Consider the following 21,175-nt stretch of genomic DNA (forward strand, 5'->3'; position numbering starts at 1 on the left):
GAACTTTCCTTCGTGAAAACTTTCTCAGAAACTGGCTTCCTGGCGGCGGAGCACGACGCGCGGGGCGCACACTCTCGGCACGAGCTTCGCGTTCGCTCTTAAATATGAGCGCGCGTGTACGTGTGTATGTATGCGCGCACTCGAAACGATCAGATGCATATGTATATCCGTTTATATTATGTTTGTAATGCGCGTCTCCGAAACTCTCTATGTGGGATGTTGCGCGAAGAGAGCTGAAGCATATATTATACACTTATGCCGAGGCGCGACACTTTTCTCGCGCGCTTCAAAGCCCGATAACGATAGATATATACGTAAGCGACTATATACTCGAGACGCACGTTATTATTATATTATTATTATTATTATTATTATGGTGCACATTGTGTGCAAAATATCGAGACTCACCTCCGTTTTCGTGTATCTCGTAGAGGGCGTATTCTGGCACCGAGAGCATACGCATGTCCGGGCGGAATTTCTCGATGAGAGTCTCGATGACGGCCTGAGTCGTCGCGTCCGACGCGACCCTGATGCATTTCGTCGCCACCTTCTGGCCGCTGTCTTGGAAGTAGAAGCGCATCACCCCGTGAAACTCCAGATCCTGTTTGAAATTGAAACGAGCGGAGTATATTAGTCTGAGCGTTACAATTTTCATAACCGACATTGTTACGTGTGTGTATTTGTTTTCAAGAGAGAGAGAGAAAAAAAAGCAAACATAATATAATATAAACACGGCTTTCGTAACGTGAGACGGAAAAAGCTCCCGCTCGTAGGCGTACCGTATTTTCTTTTTCGTGTCCATACGCGAATCTTTCTCTCTCTCTCTCTCTCTCTCTCCCTTCGCGTACACATATAAGCATGTCAAAAATTGCAGTCATATACGCGCGAGCGCGTTTTAAAAGATTAAATATCGAAAAAAAGAGCTCTTGTCAGCGTCGTGTGTGTGTGTGTGTCTGTGCGCGAGGATATAGATATATACCCACGGGCTACACGCCCAGCGGTTTTTATCAAATTTCGACCGCAAAAAAATGTATACATAAATACGCGCATACATGCGATACAATGCACGGCGAGCTTGAGGGTACAAAAGAGAGAGGGGAGGAGGAAAAATGCAATATTTTCATGAAATGCGCTTTGATTTACGAGCAAAATCTTTGCCCCGTTCCCAAATGATGAAAAAAACGATTCGACGGATATAAAATAATAAAATCACCAGAAGTTAAACTTCGGATAGCTTGTACTTCTTGGTTGGATTATTTTTCTTACGTTGTTTTTATTTTAAATTTAAATTGAATTTGTTAATTTGCTGGAATTTTAAATTAATTGTAATGGAATTGTTCGTAAAGAAGTTTCGCATCTTGCAGCTATTTTGCACCTGACTTTTAAATTTTTAGCTACGAATTTTAAATTAAGTTTTAAAATTTTTTTTATTCAATTTTTAATTCATTATAATGTAAATGTTTTTATTATTTTAAACTCCTCAGATAGTTTCCAGCTTATTGTAAGTCAAGTTAATTTTCATTCGATAAATATATTCGAGAAATAAGTAAAATATTAATATTTTTAATGTTTTTATTTGAATATGCAAAAACTCCGAAATTCAAAAAACTGTTCATACCGGAAACCTAACAGAGATGCCTAACATAAGTCAGCACTTTTTGGGGAGCTCCAAAGATGTTTACGAGGGCGCGAACTTGCATTAGTACGAAGATGTGAGCAGTTTCGCCTCCTCTTCGGGTAATATGGGATCAGGTCTAGCGCAGACTAGATGCTTCTGGGGCACAAAAGCTACGATTATCGCGTTTACTCGCCGGCTCATTTTTCAAGGATTCACTTCCTTAGCCAACGAGCCATCAGAATTTCACGTCAGAAAGAAAAGGAGCGCAGGAGAGAAAAGAGATCGATTAAACTTACATTATCGATGGCCTTTTTTGTTTGGCATTTCTATAGGTAGAGACAGTATAAGCGATAAAAAATAGTATTATACAGCAGGGTGAGAGAAACGAAGAGAGAGAGATATATAAGCCTTGGCATTTAGCTTCGAAAATCGGCTTAACAACGAACCACCGAATATATATTATATGTGTGTGTGTGTGTGTGTGTGTGTATATAAATATATAAATACTGCGGCGCACATATAAAGCGCGTATGCAGCCTAGCAGGCGATGCGGTGCGCGCGATTGATCGAAAGATTTATACGCGTCTGCGTGAGCGGAGCTCACCGTGAGCGGCTGCAGAATTGATTTACTCGACGCGTTGAGTTGTGCCCCGCGATATATACGTATACAAATAAATTACCAAAGAGATAGAGGAGAAAAATATATAATCTTTTGCGCAATTATACACACGGTGCGCGGAGGCGAGAAATTTTTCAAAAAGTTGAAAATAAAATGAAAAAAAAAAAAAAAAAAAAAAANGAAAAAAAAAAAAAAAAAAAAAAAAAAAAAAAGAAAGAGAGTGCTCGAGTTGAAAAAGTCATTAAATATGAAAAGTAACAGCGGTAGTAAACGTTTTACGGTAAAATGAGGGTGCACGTATATATGCGTCGAAGATCTAGAAGAAGAAGAAGAAGAGGAGGAAGGAAGGAAACCGAGTCTAATACTTCTTCTTTTTTACTTTTTCAGTAGCATCAGTCGAGATTTTTCTCGCTCTTCCTCTCTCTCTCACCCTCTCTCTCTCTTTGCTCATGTTCTCACTTGTCAGTGAGTATATATACGCTCTCTATACGCGTCGTGTGTGTATACGTGAACGACGCGGGGGTGGCGTATACAGAGTAGCAGATTCTAACTTGTCACTCAAACGGCTAGACGTACGACCAAACTCGAGTTCTCTCTCCAGCTCCTGCTGCGCGAGTATTAAACGTCGAGAGAGGCAGAATAAAAGATCCACTGCACGTGATGTAATATTTAGGACGAGCTCTTTGGAAAAGTTTTCGCCTTATACCGCGCGCGCGCATATGATCAAGTGCGCCGTTTGGCATGAGGGCGCGAGACGTGTAACCCGTGTTTGTACGCCTCCATATCGCATATAGGTATAATATAACAGTATGTATAACTCACCTCGTTCGGCTCCGAAAGCTCGAAGAGATCGAGACGATTGGCGTTCCATTGCTGTATGACACCTCGCAGAGCCTCGCGTTCGGCCTTTTTGCTCGCCGCCTCCGCAGCCATCCTGCAACAAGAAAAACAAACGGAACAGAATGAGAATCAGTCATTTATAAAATCTCTTCGACATTCCAAACTGCGTGGATATTCGCTCTCGCGTATTATGGCAGGCAGAAAAGATAAAAGGCGTGTAAAGCTCAAAGCTCGAGTGCAAGTGAGTAAGAGGAAGAAGCGGGGGAGAGGGGAGAAAAAAGAGAAGAAGAAGAAGAATTTCAGTTGGAAGCCAATTCAATTTTCCATCTCTTGTCTTTTCTAGAACGCAAGTTTTTCGCAATGATGCACTAATTAATTAGACGACGACGACGACGTCGACGCGCGAGCTTGCTACTAGCTCTTCTCGCACTTTTTATCTCTTTCGCCGCTTAAAGAAGAAGAGAGAGAAAAAAAAGACGACGTGACTGTACACTTTGTTTGTTTCATTTTTTTTTCTCTCTCTCTCTCTCTCTCGGCAAGACGACGTTTAGTATTTGACGAGACGCGCGCAGTACTCTCGCAGTACAGTGCACAGACATTCGTGCACGTAGAGACGTGCGCGCTCAAACGCAAAGAGTACAAGTGCGTGTGTATTCCTGTAGGTGTTGCGGTAATTAATTTATGGCTTGAGCTGAATCGAGCAACTGCGGCCGAGGCTCTTTAAATGCCAGACTCTCGTCGTCGTCGTCGTCGTCGTCGGTGACACACAAACCGATAATTGACGTTACACGATATACGCGGCATATATGCGTCAATAGTCGACGAGACAGACAACAGCAACAGCAGCGGTGGCATCGTTATAAGAATGAAATAAAAAGAAAAACGAACTAAATTGAACTCGCGCGCGCGTGGGTGGGTGGGTGCGCGCATAGAAAAAGAGATGGGCTCGTTTTGTCACGCATCATAAAGCCCGACGACGAGTTTAGAACTGCTGTTTGTTCTTTTGTTTCGTTCTGTTATTTTTTTTTCTTTTCATTTTTAAATCTCTCGTCGTTATATCGATCCGCATTGGGAAGCTCCTACGAGCCGAGAGAATATAATTTCGCCGATGTACACACGCAACACAAACTGGAGCCCTTGGAGTCGATCATCCATTGTATACGCGCGCGGCGAACTGCGGTTGAAAAATCAGCGAAGCTTTGCGAGATTACAACTTCTGGCTAAATTCAACTATATATATATACGCTACACACAGGGATCGATAATTTCATGTATAAACATGGTATTTATTATACATTGCATCGATGTAATTCGATAAAGACTTTAGCGTGTGTACGCGATGTAGGTACGTTATACGTAGCGTTGCCAATATAACGCGCGCGCGCACTATACGGCTCTGCAGAGAGAACAACGATCAAACCTCGTGAATCAAAGCCATAAGAGCATAAACTCGGCGTACGTATATACGGCTGGGGTAGAGAGAGAGGCAAACTCGATCAACATCGCTTTGGAATATTTATAAGCTCGTAGTAGCAAATTTTGCTTTAAAACCCCGTCCCGCTATATAGCTTGTACACTAAACAACATTTGACTGATGAAAATGATTAAAAATATCAATAACAGCGTATGTTATGGGAAGTCGAGGCCGGAGTCCGTAATAATCTCGTCACAATGCGCGCAGGGTGAAATCAAAGAGGAGGAGACGACGGCGACGAAATAGCATGTAACAGAGGATCGTCCGGGGTTTTGCGGCGATACGACACACGCGTTATATTTAATTCCGCTGAGCTCGGCAGGAATCGAAAATTCTCCGTATATTACGTAGATCTGCTGAATGGCCAGTGGTATAGTAACAGCAGCAGCAGCAGCAGCACATGTGCTCTCTCATTAGCACACAATCCAATGCGGCACGCTCGTATAACGTCACACTCAAGCAGCTACGCAATCCGGATTAGTATCATCTCGCCGCATTATGCTCCTCTCTCACTCTGTATATGGTACATATGTGCATGCACACACACGCGCGTACACCCGAGTCTAACGGAGTATTGTCGAAGAAAAAAGCCATGCATATCATCACATACGCGATATATACACACACAGAAGATATATACGTATGCGTACGTACACATCCGCTCAGGTACATAGATTGAAATTGCAGGAAATTGGCAGGAATAAAAAGGAGAGAAAAGAGGAAGGAGGACGAGGAAAAAAAAGATTGACACACCCTTGAAGCTCGGAAGAATTTTCCATGCGGTATTTATTTATCGTTGCGCCGCTTACTGCCAAGAGCGAGCGAGAGAGAGACGAGCGCGCGCAAGCAGAGCGAGCGTCTGGACTTGGCATACGCATGCGGAGCCTAGTAGCAGCAGCAGCAGCACCAAGTGCACTCTGTATAGATATATATAGCTAAGCAGAGAGTCAGCCTAGAGCAGAGACTCGTTGTTTGGCTTTTATTTTATGAGAGCAGAGCAGAGCAGAGCAGCAGCGTATATACACACACATATATAGCGGCAACCGAGTGAAAGCTGGAAAAGCCTGTCGGACGGGCTTTTTTTTCTCTCTCTCTCTCTCTCTCTCTCTCCATCCAAGCTGCCGTCAGACTCGAGCGATGTGTATACACATACACACGTAGAGGAAAAGCTTGGCAAAATTGTTTGCGAGGTTTTTCGGCCCTGATGATACGAAGATGAGCCCATTTTTCACTCGAATGTCGATATTCCACACCCTCGACTAGGGGGCTAGGGGCGTGTATGCTACTCTCGCTACTGCTGCCTTTGCAGCTTTGCCGCAGTTATCGTTGTTGTTTGTTGTTGTTGTTGTTGTTGTTGCTGCTGCTGCTGCTGCTGCTGCCGCTGTTTCGGGATCTGTTTACGTTACGAAAATTTACGCGGCCAACGGTGGCGCACGTACGAGCGAGCGCGCGAGCGTGCTATAATGGCTAAATCTCAAAGGAATCGCGTATTATTGGGTAACGCGGCAGCAGCTTATTGCGCACGCACACGGCGGCGCCCCCCAAGTTTGCCAATTAATAATTATCGCGCGCTGGAGAGCACAGTCAATTTGACTGATTAAAGCGATTCCGAAATCGTGTAGCTACTACCCGCGCGAATGCATATAAGACTTTTCAAGACTACACAATACGAGCCGCGTGTATATTATAGAAGCAGTGGCTCCCCTGCGCGCACAGCTTATACACCTGCTGCTTTATCTCGCGCCGAGGGTAATTAAGTGAATTTTTCTCGCCAAGCCGGGCGCGCACCCACTACCGATTCAAGTCTTAATCTAGCAGAGATCTCTGGCAGCCCCGAGGAAATTAAGGAAAAAGAAAAGGGGCACGACGAAGAGACGGAACAATATCGAGAGCAGCGAGCCGGTGGACAAAAATTTCCCAGCCAAGAGGAAATAAAGATATACTTGAGAATAATCGAGAGAATCGCTGAAAAGTCGGAAAATATATAAGAGAACAAACGTTCGTGCTCGTACTGACTAAGCGACGAGCGGGCTGCAGCTACGTGAATGTGTGTCCCATTAATTACGACACGTTATAAGACAACGCTCGCGAGAGAGAGAGAAGGACGCAAATTGTTCGCATAAATATGAAATTTTTCAATTAGCTAAAAACGGAGCCGCTGTATATAAAAGCTAGCTCGAGCGAGAGAGAGAGAGAGAGACACGGAACACGCGCGCGTGATAACAAATGCTGCGCGCGTACGTACCTCTCTCCTTCCCTCCTTCCCTCCTCCATGGCTGCTACAAACACGACGTGATTTTTCACCTCGCAAATTGCAAATTGATGAAAAAAAGGGCTTTTCATTTTCGTAAAATAGCTTGTTTAGAGAACACGGGGGATGGAGAGAGTAGCCGCGCGTTGTTACATTATACGGCGCAAAAAGCTCGGCGCGCAGGGATGATGATAATTTTCGCAATTGCGCTGTGCAATGCGAAGCCGGCCTCCTGCACGCGTGGTATATATAACGATTTTAAATTCAATTCTTCCCGAAGAGCCCGCGAACGTTGCTTTTTGCGCGCACACACACACTCGCACATCGCACTCAAACAAATTTATGCATATTCCGAAATTTTAAATGGAGAGAGAGAGATACTAACAAGAGCCGAGTACTAATGCGTTCGTGTATATGTGCATGGTCACTTTTTGGCCGCATTATATTTTCTATTTTATCAAATGTGTCGAGAAAAAATTAAAGATCGAACGAGTGTATATGTGTATGGAAGGCAGGAAAGGGAGAGGGGTGAAGCAGAGTAACGAGTTATTATTGAATTATATCGCAACAATTTCGCTCGCTTTGATCACGTTTTCATTATTTACTCAAGAAAAAGTAGCTATATATAACGGGCGCTCGTTTGGAATCGCGAATTTTGCCCGTGCTACAGATAACTTGGTTTATAACGCAGCCAAGTTTTTCGAAAAAAAAAAAAGAAAAAACTCTTTGACTTAACTATCTCTCTCTTAGCGAGCGGATTCTTATCTGTAGCTCGTTTCCTGAAAATTAAATTGGAAAAAAAGGTCTCTCTCTCTCTCTCTCTCTTACGCAGCATGGCGCCCAAGCACACTGGTACATACAAGAGATAAAGAGAAAGCTCATCTCTAGCCTTTTTTTTTCTTTCTCATCTTCACCGATGACCCTGTTTCAGTCTTTGAAACTATTAAGAGAAACAGTTTCAGCCGCTGCTATAGTAGTAGCGTGTCTCCCGTGTCGAGGAGAAGCTATTGACGCCGAATGAAATTTCCGCGCGCGCACGCGCTCGCCGGTAATCGGTCAACTCGCGGGCGAAAAAACAATGGATTAAATAGACAGTCGGTATCTCTCGCGAGTCGAGAATGAAGCGAGAGAGAGAGAGAAATGTACGAGTATAGCAGAGAGACGGTTTAATCGAAGAATTTGTAGGAAAGCGATGCGGAAAGAAGGGAATTCTTGAAGCGCGAGGAAAACACAGATACTATCCTCGATGTATATACACATTGCACAGCAGTAACAACAACAGCAGAAGCAGCACCAGCAACGGAGCACGGTATACAGCGAGAGAGTTGCCTTTATTTATTGGAGTTTTTCATCTCGATGCGTTGCTTGGCCCGGCGTTGCTGTTACGACAACGAAAAATAGAAATATGCCTGATTTATCACGCGCGAACGCGAGACACTTTCCACTCTAATTCATTTTTCTTTTCTTTCTTTTTTCTCGTGCTCCTTGTATTATTATTTTTTGCGCTCCCGATCGTTTTCGTACCATATAGCTACTCTACACCGTTATATACTACTTTTATTGGCTACTCATTACGATTAATTATGATAAACGTCGAGAGCCGCCGTCGTCGTGCTCAGCGAGTGTATCCTACAGCGTAATAACGATAATAATGCCCCGAGACGTCGACAGACGACGACGACAACGACGAAAATGACACCCGAGCTCCGCTATATAGGATGTGTACTCCTATATAATGTTGTATATGTAGGCACTCGCGCGAGCGCAACAATATTTTTTCAGCCTCGTGCATATGATACAACACACACATACAGACGTATCGCGTATTACACACCAGAGGCATTCACGGCCGATGTGTCATCTTCCGAGTATTTTCGATGACACGAGCGTCGTCGTCGCGTACGTTGGCCGCCTTGGCCTTACACACACACGTATAATACGTCGCGAGCTCGTGTATTATGGCATGCATATACGCTTTTTTAAACGCCAGTCGTGCGCTGCATTCAATCGATATATTCGGAGTTGACAAAAAAAAACCCGATCATCGTTTTGCACAAAAGTCGCTTACTGTCCCGCTGTTGTTTATTTATTTCTCTCTCTCTTTTTTTTTTTTTTGGTTGCGCATTACTCACTCGCGGTCAGTTTGAAAATGCGGGCGAAAATCCCGCGGGGTTGACCGGCGCAGACCCAGACGAGTAGAAGCTCGGGGAGGTTTACCGCAAAATTTAGACTCTCAGAGCAGAAGATAACACGGATACTGTTTTTGCGACTCTACAACTCCGTTTACACACACACACATGCATGCGCGGCAAGGAGAGATAGATAGAGAGAGTACTATTCCGAATGAGAGACAGGAGGTACATTATATATGTATAAAATATCGATTGCAATACGAGTGCAATGAACCTCTTATGTACTCGCAGCAAGAGAGAGAGAGACGGAGAAGAGAGAAATAGAGATGAGCGAGAGAAATACACGGAATCGTCGTCGTCGCTGGCGTACTACACGCCGCGCGTCTCATATATAAAACCGAGAAGGATAACGAGGATGAGCACGAGTGTATATAAGAGAGAAAAAAAAATGTATTACATCGACTCGGCACGAGAGAAGAAGAAGAGGAAGACACGTACTATATATATCTATAGAGGTCAGCCGGTGCTGAATAGACAAGATCTGCTACTGCTCCTTCTGCCTCTGCCGATCGAGAGTAAAAGGAAGAAACGCAGGTGTTGTACGTATAGATATATATATACATTTGGGGAATAAAATAGCGTGTCTCGGCTGCTTCGACCGTAGTAGTAGGCACGTTGAGTTCGAGAGCTGCATAATGTAACGCACCGTATCCTTACGTTATACGGTTCCTCGAGTCTTGCTCCTTAACGTACAACTATATATACCTGCGCCACCGCTTCCCTTACAGAATCGTATATACACACACACATAGGATGTATAGATATGTGTGTGTGCGCACACGCGTATTGTAAGTGCTGCTTTATGGCCGTGTATATACGCGGCTTTTTCGAAGGCGCATTATTATTGGTTAAAGGGAGGAGGCGCCTATTGTATATATGCCTGTGCTGCGAGTGAGAAAGAGAGAGAGAGAGAGAGAGACGGAGAGACGAGCGTATCGGTGAGCATGTTTTTAACGTCGCTCTCTCTCATACTCTCTTCGGCCGTGTTCATATATTCGAAAAGAAAAAAATTCGTAACGTTCTGGACACATTTTTTTGGAAGGAACGAGACACAGAGAGAAAGAGAGAGTGAAAAATGAAGAATGAGCCTCGACGAGAAAAGAAAAAAAGGAAGGCGAAAAAAGTCGCGGGAGAGCAGATATGTTTGTACGGCTGTTTCTTTTTGTCGTATCTATTAATGAGAGGTGTGCATGAATACTCACTCTTCGGGCACTGTCATTTTTTCCGAATAAATAATCCCAGTTCTGTCGCTTCGTGGCGGCGAATACACACGCGCGCGCGACGAAACGACAATCAACAACAACAAAAAAAGAGGAAGAAAAAAATAGGGAAGAATTCGACGTGAAATTCACTACATACCGATGCTCGAGTTTTTTTTTTTTGTTTTATCTTTTTTTAAGCTCTTTCGCACGTTTTAAACTCTACTCGCGCACATGCACACACGCGCACAATCACTGCGCGTCGTCGGCGCCGAAAAATTTTGACACAATCACAAGATAGCAGAGTATATCCCTTCAAACAGGATGCATGGCTGGGGCGCGCAGTAATGCACTTACACACGCGCGCACATACACACTTGCTTGTTTATTTATTTCTTTCGCCGTATGTATGTTATTTTTTTTTAATTTTGCTCGACTCGCTCTCGAGCCTTTGGCAAAGTGTGTAAACTACTGCTGCTGCACACGCACGTAGTAGTAGTACACACACGCACGACGCACATATACACAGGTCGTAAGGAGAAAAGCCAACAACAGGTATTTGGCTTATACATAGATAGAACGACTACGCGACGAGGACGAGGAGAGGACGACACTTCACGAGAGAGAGAGAGAGCACAGATTTGCAAAGTGTCACAGTGTTGCCAACAACAAATATGCGCGTAAACGTGTGAGTGTGCAAATATATACACACAAGCGCACGACACACCCAGAGAGAGACGGAGCGAGCGAGCGAGCGAGGGAAGGGGGGGACAGGACTGGTGCAGCAGGCTCAGGTCGAAGCGCTGCTGCCCGTATTTCTATTCTATATATTGTCTATATAGTCTAGAGAGAGAGAGAGCAAAATGGGACCTTGCTTAGCCGACGAGGGCCTGGACGTTACTGGCGTGCAGCGAAACGCGCCACGGCGTAGAAACCGCGCGCGCGTATATAATACCGAGCATACGTTCGGAGCTCGGCGGGCAGCGGCAGCGGAGGAATGCGACTCGCTCCCAAGTCTGCGTGTATGTGTAAGTGTGTGTGCAAGTGTGTGTAAATGTGTATACGTGTGTGCATTAGCACGCGATGTGGTGGTAGTGGTATAGATGGTGGGGCTTGTAAATCGTGAAAAAAGAAGGGGAGGGGGCATCGTGTGTGCGGCGCGTAAAATGCCGGGCCCCGTTTGGTTTGCCTCTCTTTCTCTCTCTCTCTCTCTCTCTCTCTCTCTGTCGTGCTATATAGTATACTACTAGCTATAGCGTCGTGCGTGCGTGCAGACTGCAGTGTGCAGCACGATGCACCGCGCGAGCTGCATTCTTTCCACGGATCTCGACCTTTTTTCCCTTTTTCTCGCTTCGGCGACGACGACGACGATGATAAAGGAGACCAGATTTCAGACTCGCTCGATCCACACGGGCTCTCGCGAATATATGATGGACTATTTTTCGACGCGCGCCTGCCCGTCCATGCAACTCTGCTACCGCTAAAATATGCACGCGTTTACGAGTGGATGAGTTTATTATTAAAACCTTTGACGATGTTCTGGAGACTCTCAATGTATCAGTAGCAGCAGCAGCGGCGCATGCACCGCTCGCCAAGCAGCAACGGAGAGAATCTTTGGCCTTGGAATAAAAAAGAGAGAGAGTACTAGCGTGCGCGTGGATGTGCAGATCGCCAGGCACAAGGTTTACATTTTATACCGATACTATATACGTACGTATGGCAGTATATGGGATGCACGAGAGCGAGAGGCACGAGGCGCAGATAAGCGCAGTAAAGAAGATTGACGAGCGAATGATCGGTAAACGAGCTATACAGACTCTATATACCCGATACATATATACATGTGCAGCGCACACACATTGGCAGGGCAAAGTTTGTACAAGAGCCGGGGATTATTCGATTAACCCGATGGCAACGGATCCACCATGCATATAATGCAGAGAGAGTGCAATGTTATGTGCGAGTGTTTTGAAAGACGACGACGACGACGACGACACTCGATGATAATTACGCTGACTCTTGTTTTTATACCCCTCGGCGTTGCGCCGCGCTCTCTAATCCAATCGAGCCAGGCTATAACGCCGCGAGTACAGAGAGAAAAGCGCGTAAACGGCAGAGAAGAAAACAGTCCCCTCTCTCTAATGCAACTGCTGCTGCTGCTTCAACAGGTCAGCACACACATACACACGAACAATTTCCTCTCCCGACGTGTCTGACAAAACGAGGCTTAAACTGCAACGGCGTATAGCCTGTAACGTATCTAAGCAGCAGCTCTCGTGCGTGCCTCGCTCGTGAGTGTGTGTATGCGCGCGAAGCTATCTCCGCATTATAACGTACACACGATACTTTTTCTCTGTAACCACGAGTGAAAGTTTCCAACGATTCGTCTATTCCGCGGATCGACGATCGCGCCGAATAAGAGCCCGAACAAATTTGTACGCGCGCGCCTGTAACGGATTATAAATGTCGATTTTCAATAGCACAAAGTTTCGCAATTGTCAAGTCGCGCTGCTGCCGCTGCTGCTCTTTAATTTTTACAAAGTCAATTGCTGCCGCTATACTGCAACGGAGCTGTACTCTGCTTGGTACGTGACTCCGTAAAATATATATATTCGCGCCGGTGGCTTCTTTATAGCTTCGAGGTGAAATTCGAAATTATTAACCAGTCTCCCTTTCAACTAGCCTATTTATAATCAAAAGTTTACGAGTCCAACGACCTCGCGCGCGCGCGCGCCCGTACACAAGGGCGCGGAAAATCTTTGCAGCCCTTGGCTATAATACTACCCAACCTGCGCACACAGCTCCAAAAGTTATACGCTGTGCAAAGGCGAATCTTTGAAGAAAGTAAAATGGGGGAAAGAAAAATCTCCGAAAATCCTGGAGGGCGCGCAGCTAGCTAACTCCCGAAGAAGAGTCAGTGGGTCGTGCGATGAATGGATCTCGCGCGCAAAGTCCCACTTTTCCCAATGCTAGATATACCGTATATAACGTATATTTGTACTTTACCTTGGACTTATTCATCGGCTACGTAAACTGCCGACGTTATAATGACGAGCGATGTTGGGGGAAATATGCGAAATAATGACGAGAGAAAACGAAGAGTTGGCTATATTACACACTGCCGATTCGAAAATATCGAGTAAATAAAGCTACTGCTGCTGCGTTGCGTATTAATACGCGGACAAACAGTGGATGCGCTCGGTATAACGCTCGGGCAGTTTTGATCGAAAAACGCACGTATACCTGCGCGCGCGCTGGTAATTAATTACACAAGCCGTCGCCTGGATACGAATAAATGACAGAGATTATTATAACCAGACCACCAGAAGTCAAATTGCATTCCGGGCTCGCGAGCTACCATCAATCATCTACGCGCATATAATGCAATCTCTCGCTCGTCGTGCACGCGCCGGATATATTTATATGCGCGCGAGTATCAAGTCGACTCTCTAAAAGGTGATTTTTTACGAAAATTGATAACCCTCCGTGTGTTTGGGTGCAAAACGACGAAAAAAAGGCAAAAAAAAAGAGAAGAGGAAAAAAAATAAATAACGCGCCATGACATACTCGTCACGTGCTGTTTATAATACATGAACGCATGCATACATACACAGACTCGAGTCTCTCGACGGCAGGTTACATTATTATTTTCTCCGAGCAAATTTTCCAAGAGCAGCAGCGGCAGAAGCGGCAGAAGACGTGCGACGTACAGCCAAAAGGACGTGAGTAGGGTATGATTAAACGAGCAGAAGAGAAGACATTATGAGGAAGCATGTTATATATAAATATGGCATGCGCGCATAAGGTGCACTGCTGCCGAGAGGCTAAATCGGCTTCGATCGCGCCGTAGTAGTGCGGTATTTTAATATAGCCAAGAGAGGATATACCATTTCAAGTTGAATAAGTTTTGCATAAGTTATAAATGACTCTGATTTACTTGGAGTAATCCCCCCATGCAGCAGCACAAGGGGGTGTGGATATCACACTCGGGCGCGCAGCTCGCGGCGCGACTCGAGTCCAGAACGCGCGCGCGTTAATCCTAAAGTGCGATCCCCGCGAGTGGTGGGGGGTGTAACCGGTGATTAAATATTTTCCTCTCTCAAAGTACACGAGGATATAATAGATAACGCGGCCGGAGAATATTAATTCGCGTTATAGATACTCGCGTGCATGCGAACTTTGCACTCAAAAACTTGGGGCGCGCGCACGGGGCCAATGGCGTGAGCCGCCGCTGCTGCTTATGCTTCTCTCTCTTTGTCTCGATACGCCGAAACTTCTTTAATTATCGTCCAACAAAAGCGCGTAATGCCAACTTTAACGAAAACTCGTACATAAATACGCAAGAGATACGCGTAATTATTAGCCCTCGTAAAATTGAAGCTCTCGGCGTATTTTATTATTAACTGCCTGAACGAATTTTCATGAGATACAAGAGAAAAGCGCCTTGTGTCTTGTGTATAGCGCCTTGTGTCACTTTTTTACTCCTCGTTTTCCTTAGCCCTTCTTTTTTCGCGCAAAAATCGTAAATTACGCGCGCGCGCGCGCACCCCGCTGCAGAGATTATTCGGCTAATCTTTTTTATATTTCGTGCAAGCTTCGTCCAAAGAGAGTGAGAGAGAGAGAGGAGAGCAGGGATTAAAGTGCGTTGACCCAAGAGTACAGTGAGATTAATCTGTGCGCGAAAATTATTGGCTTTCAATTAGTCAGGAGTACTTAACAAAAAAAAAAGAAGAAGTAGAGAGAAATGAGAAGAGAAAAACTCTTAAACTTCTTAGTGACATCTTAGTAATTGAAATAAACGAATTATAATATAAGTAAATGATATAAGCGTGTATAAAAAAAAAGTACCGAGAGCTCGGGGATAAAAGTTCAAATCCAATTTCGCGTTAATAATACTCGAAATTTTATGGGATTTGCATGCGAAAAAAAAGAATAAACGGTGGGGATCGTGAGACACAGCGCGAGAGGCAGGCGACCGCCGAGGCGCTTATTTGCATAATAAAAAAAAACACTGGGAGCCTCCTTCACCTTGGGGCAAAAATGGTTAACAATTCCACTCAGTGAGTGAGAGAGAGAGGAGTGAGGTGGAATTTATCTAGGTGACAGTCGACAATAAAAAACCGCACCTCTCCATTTTACAGAGATAAGAGAAAAACTTCTTCCTCGCGCGCGAGCTCGACTCTTTTCTAGTCGTATACACGTCTATATACATAGTCGCTCGTAATATATATCTGACTGGAGTGGTAGTCCGCTTATCAAGTTGCAAACATCGCAAAGCTCTTCAGAGAGAGAAGGAGAGTGAGTGAGAGAGTGAGATAGAAAGAGGGAGAGAGAGGACCAGCGGCGCAAGTTTTTAATCGTATACATATATAACTTTATAAAATATACAACATGCATCATACATTGGGATTTAGCTCGTATGTGCGGTTGGTCTCTGCCTCGTGCTGCAGTGCAGCCGAGTGGGTATACGTTCGGAGAGGTGAATATACGCGAAATTTTGTTCTGGCACCAGTGCCACCGTTGCTGCTGCTGCTGCTACTACTATATACCCACTGCTGCTGCTGCTGCTGTTTCTGCACCGGAAAGTGTGGAATCAGGCAAACCCGAAAGCCCACAGATTTTAACATGGTGCAGCTTTCCTCGACAGACAAACTCGCTTATACGTACGTAGCTATATATACGTACACGGAGCTTTTTCTTTTCTTCCCGCTGATAGGGACCAGGTCAGCGTTTATTTTTTGCACGTGTTCATCGTCATCGGGATTAAAGATTCCCCGAGGTATATAAGGCAGGAGGGAAACGAGAGTTTGGGCATAAATTGACCGGTCTTTTTTTCTGCACACATACACACAACGTGGTTATATTACAGCAGTCTCACATTTTCTCTCTCTCTTCTCGCTTTGGCACGATGAAGAAAAGATCGCCAAAGTTCGAGGAAAACGAGCTCGCAGATTTGCCTTTCGGAATGTATACATCACTTTTTCGCACAGGATATCCTTCCCGTGCCCTCTTCCTCCTCCTCCTCCCGCCTTTTTTTTTCTACTCAAAGAGAGAGGTGGGACTTCGACATTCTTCCTCTATCTTTTATAATAGCGATATGCCATTCGAGCTTGGATCGCGTTGAGTATGAAGAGGTACAGAACTTTTTCCTTGGACGAGCGCGCGAAAAGTTCGTTGATTTTCTTCTTGGTCTTGCTGTTATTGCTTCGAATTGCGCCAAGAAATATTCTTTCTCTCTCTCTCTCGCTCACTTGTTTAGAGAAAAAATTTTGCACTACGGGTAAGAAAGTTTATCGATGGTAAAAGAGAATGAGAAAGAGGCAAAGAAGGATGGAAGAGGAGACGAGATTTATATCGGCAGCGCGAGAGACTGCCATTGTACCGAATAAACATTTTTGTCAAAGTGGAAGATGTATAGGTATTGAAACGAGATTCGCAAAAGTCATAGAAAAAATAGAGGAGAAGATGGTTTTATTTAATTTCCGTTATCGATATCTCTTCTCTCGCGCAACGTCGTCGATCGCATCGGAAATTCCCTCTCAATTTTTTCCCCGCGTTTTTCCACAATCGGTACAGGTATGAATGGAAAACTTTTCCCATACACGCACAGAAGCTGCCTGGAAAACTTTGCGCGATTTTTATTCTCCCGAATGATTAATTTTTCGAATTATAAACGTACCAACGCGCGCGCTCGGCATTCGTTACGCGTGTGCGTGTCTGAGAGAGAGAAAGAGCAAAAAAAAAAACAAAAAAATTATATCCGCGTAGTAAATGCCCGCGCGCTTCTTTCTCGTTCTCTTTTGAGCGAGCGCGAAAGAGAAAAATCTGGCTAACCTAATCGCGACTTTGATCGATGCATCCTATCCAACTTACGTTGGCCCCGAGCCTGAGAGTTAAAACCATTACTTTCCCTCTCTTTGCTCGTTTTCATATCTATATACGTATACAGGTGCGCGCGTTCCAAAAAAAAACATTTTTATGCGAGGGATGGAGCAAAAAAAAAAAAAAGAAGAAAAAGAAATGAAGAGTTTTTAACGCAGCGCGCAGCCTGTAAACGACGTATGAGCCGCTCTGCTCTTGCCCGAGAGTTGAAAGGAAAAACCAAGCGCGAGCTCGGCAACTTCGTAAAAATGAAATAAAGAAAAAGTGAAAAAAGAAAACGAAATGCGCGCAGCAGCAACTCTCCGTTGTGCGGCCAGAGTAAGACCATCATTAAAAGGTAAAAAAAAAACAACCGTAAAACTTCATATTACATATACTCTTTATCTGTGGCATGTTATACACATGCACGCACATCTCTCTCTCTCTCGGTTTTCGAGACGCGATGCTCTCTCTTCCCATAGAGATGATACAGGGGAAAAAAGCTTGGTGGAAACAAAACTAATTTTACTGGCAAGTTTTTTGCATTCTTTGCGGCCACTGCGCTCGCGTATACACGTATATAAGCGTATGTACACACACGGCTATGTACGGCGGTGTAAACGTACACATATCATATATATGTTGTACATATAATATATACATATCCTGGGCGGCTGCGTTCGCGCGACAGCTCAAAAAGTCGCTCTCTTTATGCAAACATAAAATATAATCAGCCGCAAGTACGCGTAATGCGTCAAGAGAATACAGAATATGTATTTAGCTCATCGTATTTATAATGAAAACATGCAGCGCGCGTGCGCGTGCCTACAAAAGCAATTTCACCTACACGTGTATTAATTTTATTCGCCTGCGCGAGCTTTAGAGTCATTTACTTGAAGCTGCAAAAAAAAAGAAGAAGAGAAAAGAAACGGGGGACCGTTAAAAAACAGCAGCGGCATATATTATATATGATAGGTAAAGCTCTTCATGTATGCAGAGCTTTTGCTTTCTCTGTCTTTGCGGTGCACACACTCACACACACGCGCGCACACACACGCGCAGGTGCACTCGCAGCAGCGTATGTGGTAGAAAAAAAAAGAGGGCGAAGTCTTATAGCAACACACAAAGAGCTGCAGAGTAGCACACGCATACATCATGCGAGAGGTCACACTGGCTTCTTCTTCTGGGGGCGAAAGAGAGAGAGAGAGAGAGAGAGAGAGACACACAGAGAGTTTGTGTACGTTGTGATGCACTCTCGGGTTGTAGCGCAAAAACTATATGTACACATACCGCGGGGAATGCGGAAAAAAGGGATAAAAGAGAGAGGCAATACACACACATACACCCTCTCGTGCGGCACACATGGAGGTGGTACGTGCATGGAAGACGGATCAGGTCGTGTGCTCTGTAATGAGCTAGACTAAACGTGGCGCGGATGGCGCAGTAAACGCCAGCGCCAGAAGAGGTGTCTAATCCATAAAGTCCAAATAATTCAAGAGCTTTAATGTGCCTTTACGGCTCGGAGAGGAGCTTTCGCCGTCGGCTTTCTCTCTCTCTCTCTCTCTCTCTCTCTCTCTGTATACGTGTGAAAACGGGGGGCTATCTTCGCTATACTATAATGCGAGGACCATCAGAGTGCGCGTCGGCTGACCTATGCGCCAATAATTCGCGAGTGAGATTTCGGATCGATAAATTTTCCCGGAGAGCAGACGACTGCTTGCAACATATACCGCGTGTGCGGGGTTGATGCCGATATACATATATCTGTAGTTTGTATTTATGCGCGAATTTTTATTTCTCGAAAAGCGAATTTATGGTATCGGTAACTCGGATTCGCTCGCGAGAGTAAAAACACACACACTCACACACACACACACACACACACTCACACGCACACATGGGAGAGGCATTTGCGCGGGTGCGTGCGGGGCGTCGAGAAAGAAGAATTTATATTCCAATGTGTATGGAAGCACCTGCATGTACAACGCATATAATATACATACTTTAAAGCCCGAGGAGAAAAAACGACGTTTATCACGGCGCCCGCGAGCGCATACGTACAGCCGCTTATATATTAGCTTAAAATATGAATGCAACAGCAGTAGCAGCAGCAGCAGCAGCAGAGAAACGTCTTGGGGTAAATTTCGGGAAAATTTGGTGCCGAATTTTACTGCTGCGGCGGCCATATCGAATCAGCGTATAACAGCGATATGCGCCGGGGAAATTGAAGATATTTATCAATGCGCGCACGAGGGAGAAATTAAAGCTTTAATCTCGATGCGCATTTATATCCGCTCTTAGCGCGCGAGCTCGTAAACAGCCACATGCATGGCTTATGCGAGCTGCACTAGGGGTGTGCGAGTGAACATTTTGAAGTGAAACTGCTTTAGGCTTTGAAAAATTATTAATGAAAAAGTTCAACTTGAAAAAAACGCCAGTACTTGAAAAAGCTCGAATACTTGAAAATATTTTGGTACTCGAATTTTTCTGACTCATAACGAGTAAAACTCGAAAAATCGGGTATTTGCACACGCACACGGGTCGGGAAAAATTATTATTAGTCGAAAGATGATGAACGATATTTTTACTCCCTCTTATTCCTCAGGGAAAGATAAAGATTATTATACCGTGAGAGAGAGAGATATAAAATCCATTTTTAGCGGAGGTCCGTATGGATATGGATCCAGCCAGAGACGCGCGGACAAGTAGCAGGTTTATCGGAAAGAGCCGAGGAAATTGCTTATAATCCCTTAGGTATGCCTAGTTAATGGCGTACGTAGAATCGAAAAATGAAGCGTGTACGAAAAGCGAACGAGCTTGCGCGCGCGCTCGCGGATAAGTAGCCTAGCCTATCATCGCGCGAGCGCACCGGCAATTTTTCTCCGGCTTCGTTGGCAATTATAGTCCCCGCTCGCTTTAACATAATTTTCAAGAGACTAATATCCTAGTTAGTAATTCGGTGCGCGATTACGGCTCTCGCTCTGCTCGCTTCTACTCTCGACTCTCGTGAGCGCGCGCGCGCGTGTATGTGTGTGTGTGGGTGGGTGGGTCTCGTGTGACAAATTCACGTGCACTGAGAGCAAGAGGAGAGTATAACAAGTTGTTTATTGCGCTTAACTAGCCGCTTCCTACTTATGCATCTCTCTCTCGCGAGTATTATTCTCTCGGCCTGCGTGAGACAGTGCTACACGTACATCTATATGCGTGCTCCGCGCTATATACATTAAGAGAGGCTTTGCAGCTTTTGCTGGGAAAACGTGCAGCAGCAGTACCACTATATATGCATATCGCTCTACTCGTGCTCTCTCGAACATCGTGTACGATATAATACGTATACACCGCATCAGCGAGTTGGCGCACATGTTAACCAATCCGCAAGACCGACTGGCGAAATTCGCGCGCGCCCGTGTTGTTATCGTTGCTTTTTTCTCTCTCTCTTTCTCTCTCGCTTCGCTGAGCTTCGATCATTGTTATTACAGTTGGCCCAACAAAAACTATTCTCCCTCTTATACTTGGGCTGTGCAGCAAATTGTTCTTGTCATTAGATTATGGCTCGCGCGAAGTTATACATTCATATGGCGCCTCTTGCGATATATGTATACGCGCGAGAGGCGCGTACACACTGCACTATAAAGTTCAACCAAACTATTTGTGAGCCCGCCGCTACTGTTGTTGTTGCTGCTGCTGCTACTGCTGCTACTGCTGCGAAAGCGAGAATTATTCTCCGCTTTAGTTATTTATCGTCATTTTTGCCACTGCTGCTACACTGTAAGCTCCCGAACGAGTAAGAAACTTTACAAGGATCGCTCTGTACTTTGAATTTTCAGCCATTGCGCTGATTGATTGTACTTTTTGAGAGAAAACAAGAGGAAAAAGAATAACAGCGCGAGAGAAGAAATTAACGTTGAGTTGAAAAGGAAAAGAAATGCTTCCAGCCGAAGAGTTATTTGATTAGCCCAAAGTTAAATGTTAGACTCTCGAGCTTTTTTCGGAATGACGTATAATGGCCCGAAACTGAACCGAGAGAATCGAAATTCTTTTTCACCAGTGGCCCCAATCTTCACAATTCTCCTTCACGACAAGAGAAAGGAAGAGAGAGAGAGAGAGAAAGGGAGGAAAAA

The 21,175-nt window shown here is 44.8% G+C and overlaps 1 protein-coding gene across 10 annotated transcripts in view; it reads right to left on the reverse strand.

The window, feature by feature from the left end:
* The window catches only part of LOC106656697 (afadin), a 71,551-nt gene that overhangs the window by 36,320 nt on the left and 14,056 nt on the right, over positions 1-21,175 (reverse strand). For 9 of the 10 annotated variants that reach the window (XM_023463281.1, XM_023463279.1, XM_014377791.2 and 6 more), the window contains exons 1-3: positions 10,197-11,068; positions 3,060-3,171; positions 409-601 (exon numbers count right to left, since the gene is read on the reverse strand). In XM_023463281.1, coding sequence (XP_023319049.1) covers positions 409-601; positions 3,060-3,171; positions 10,197-10,213 — 322 coding nt within the window. In that variant the 5' untranslated portion in view covers positions 10,214-11,068. Of the gene's footprint in view, positions 1-408; positions 602-3,059; positions 3,172-10,196; positions 11,069-21,175 lie in introns of those variants that run through there. The other variant, XM_023463278.1, reaches the window with a different exon arrangement.

The sequence above is a fragment of the Trichogramma pretiosum genome, unplaced genomic scaffold (assembly GCF_000599845.2).
Source record: "Trichogramma pretiosum strain Unisexual culture from Peru unplaced genomic scaffold, Tpre_2.0 scaffold41, whole genome shotgun sequence".
NCBI lineage: Eukaryota > Metazoa > Arthropoda > Insecta > Hymenoptera > Trichogrammatidae > Trichogramma > Trichogramma pretiosum.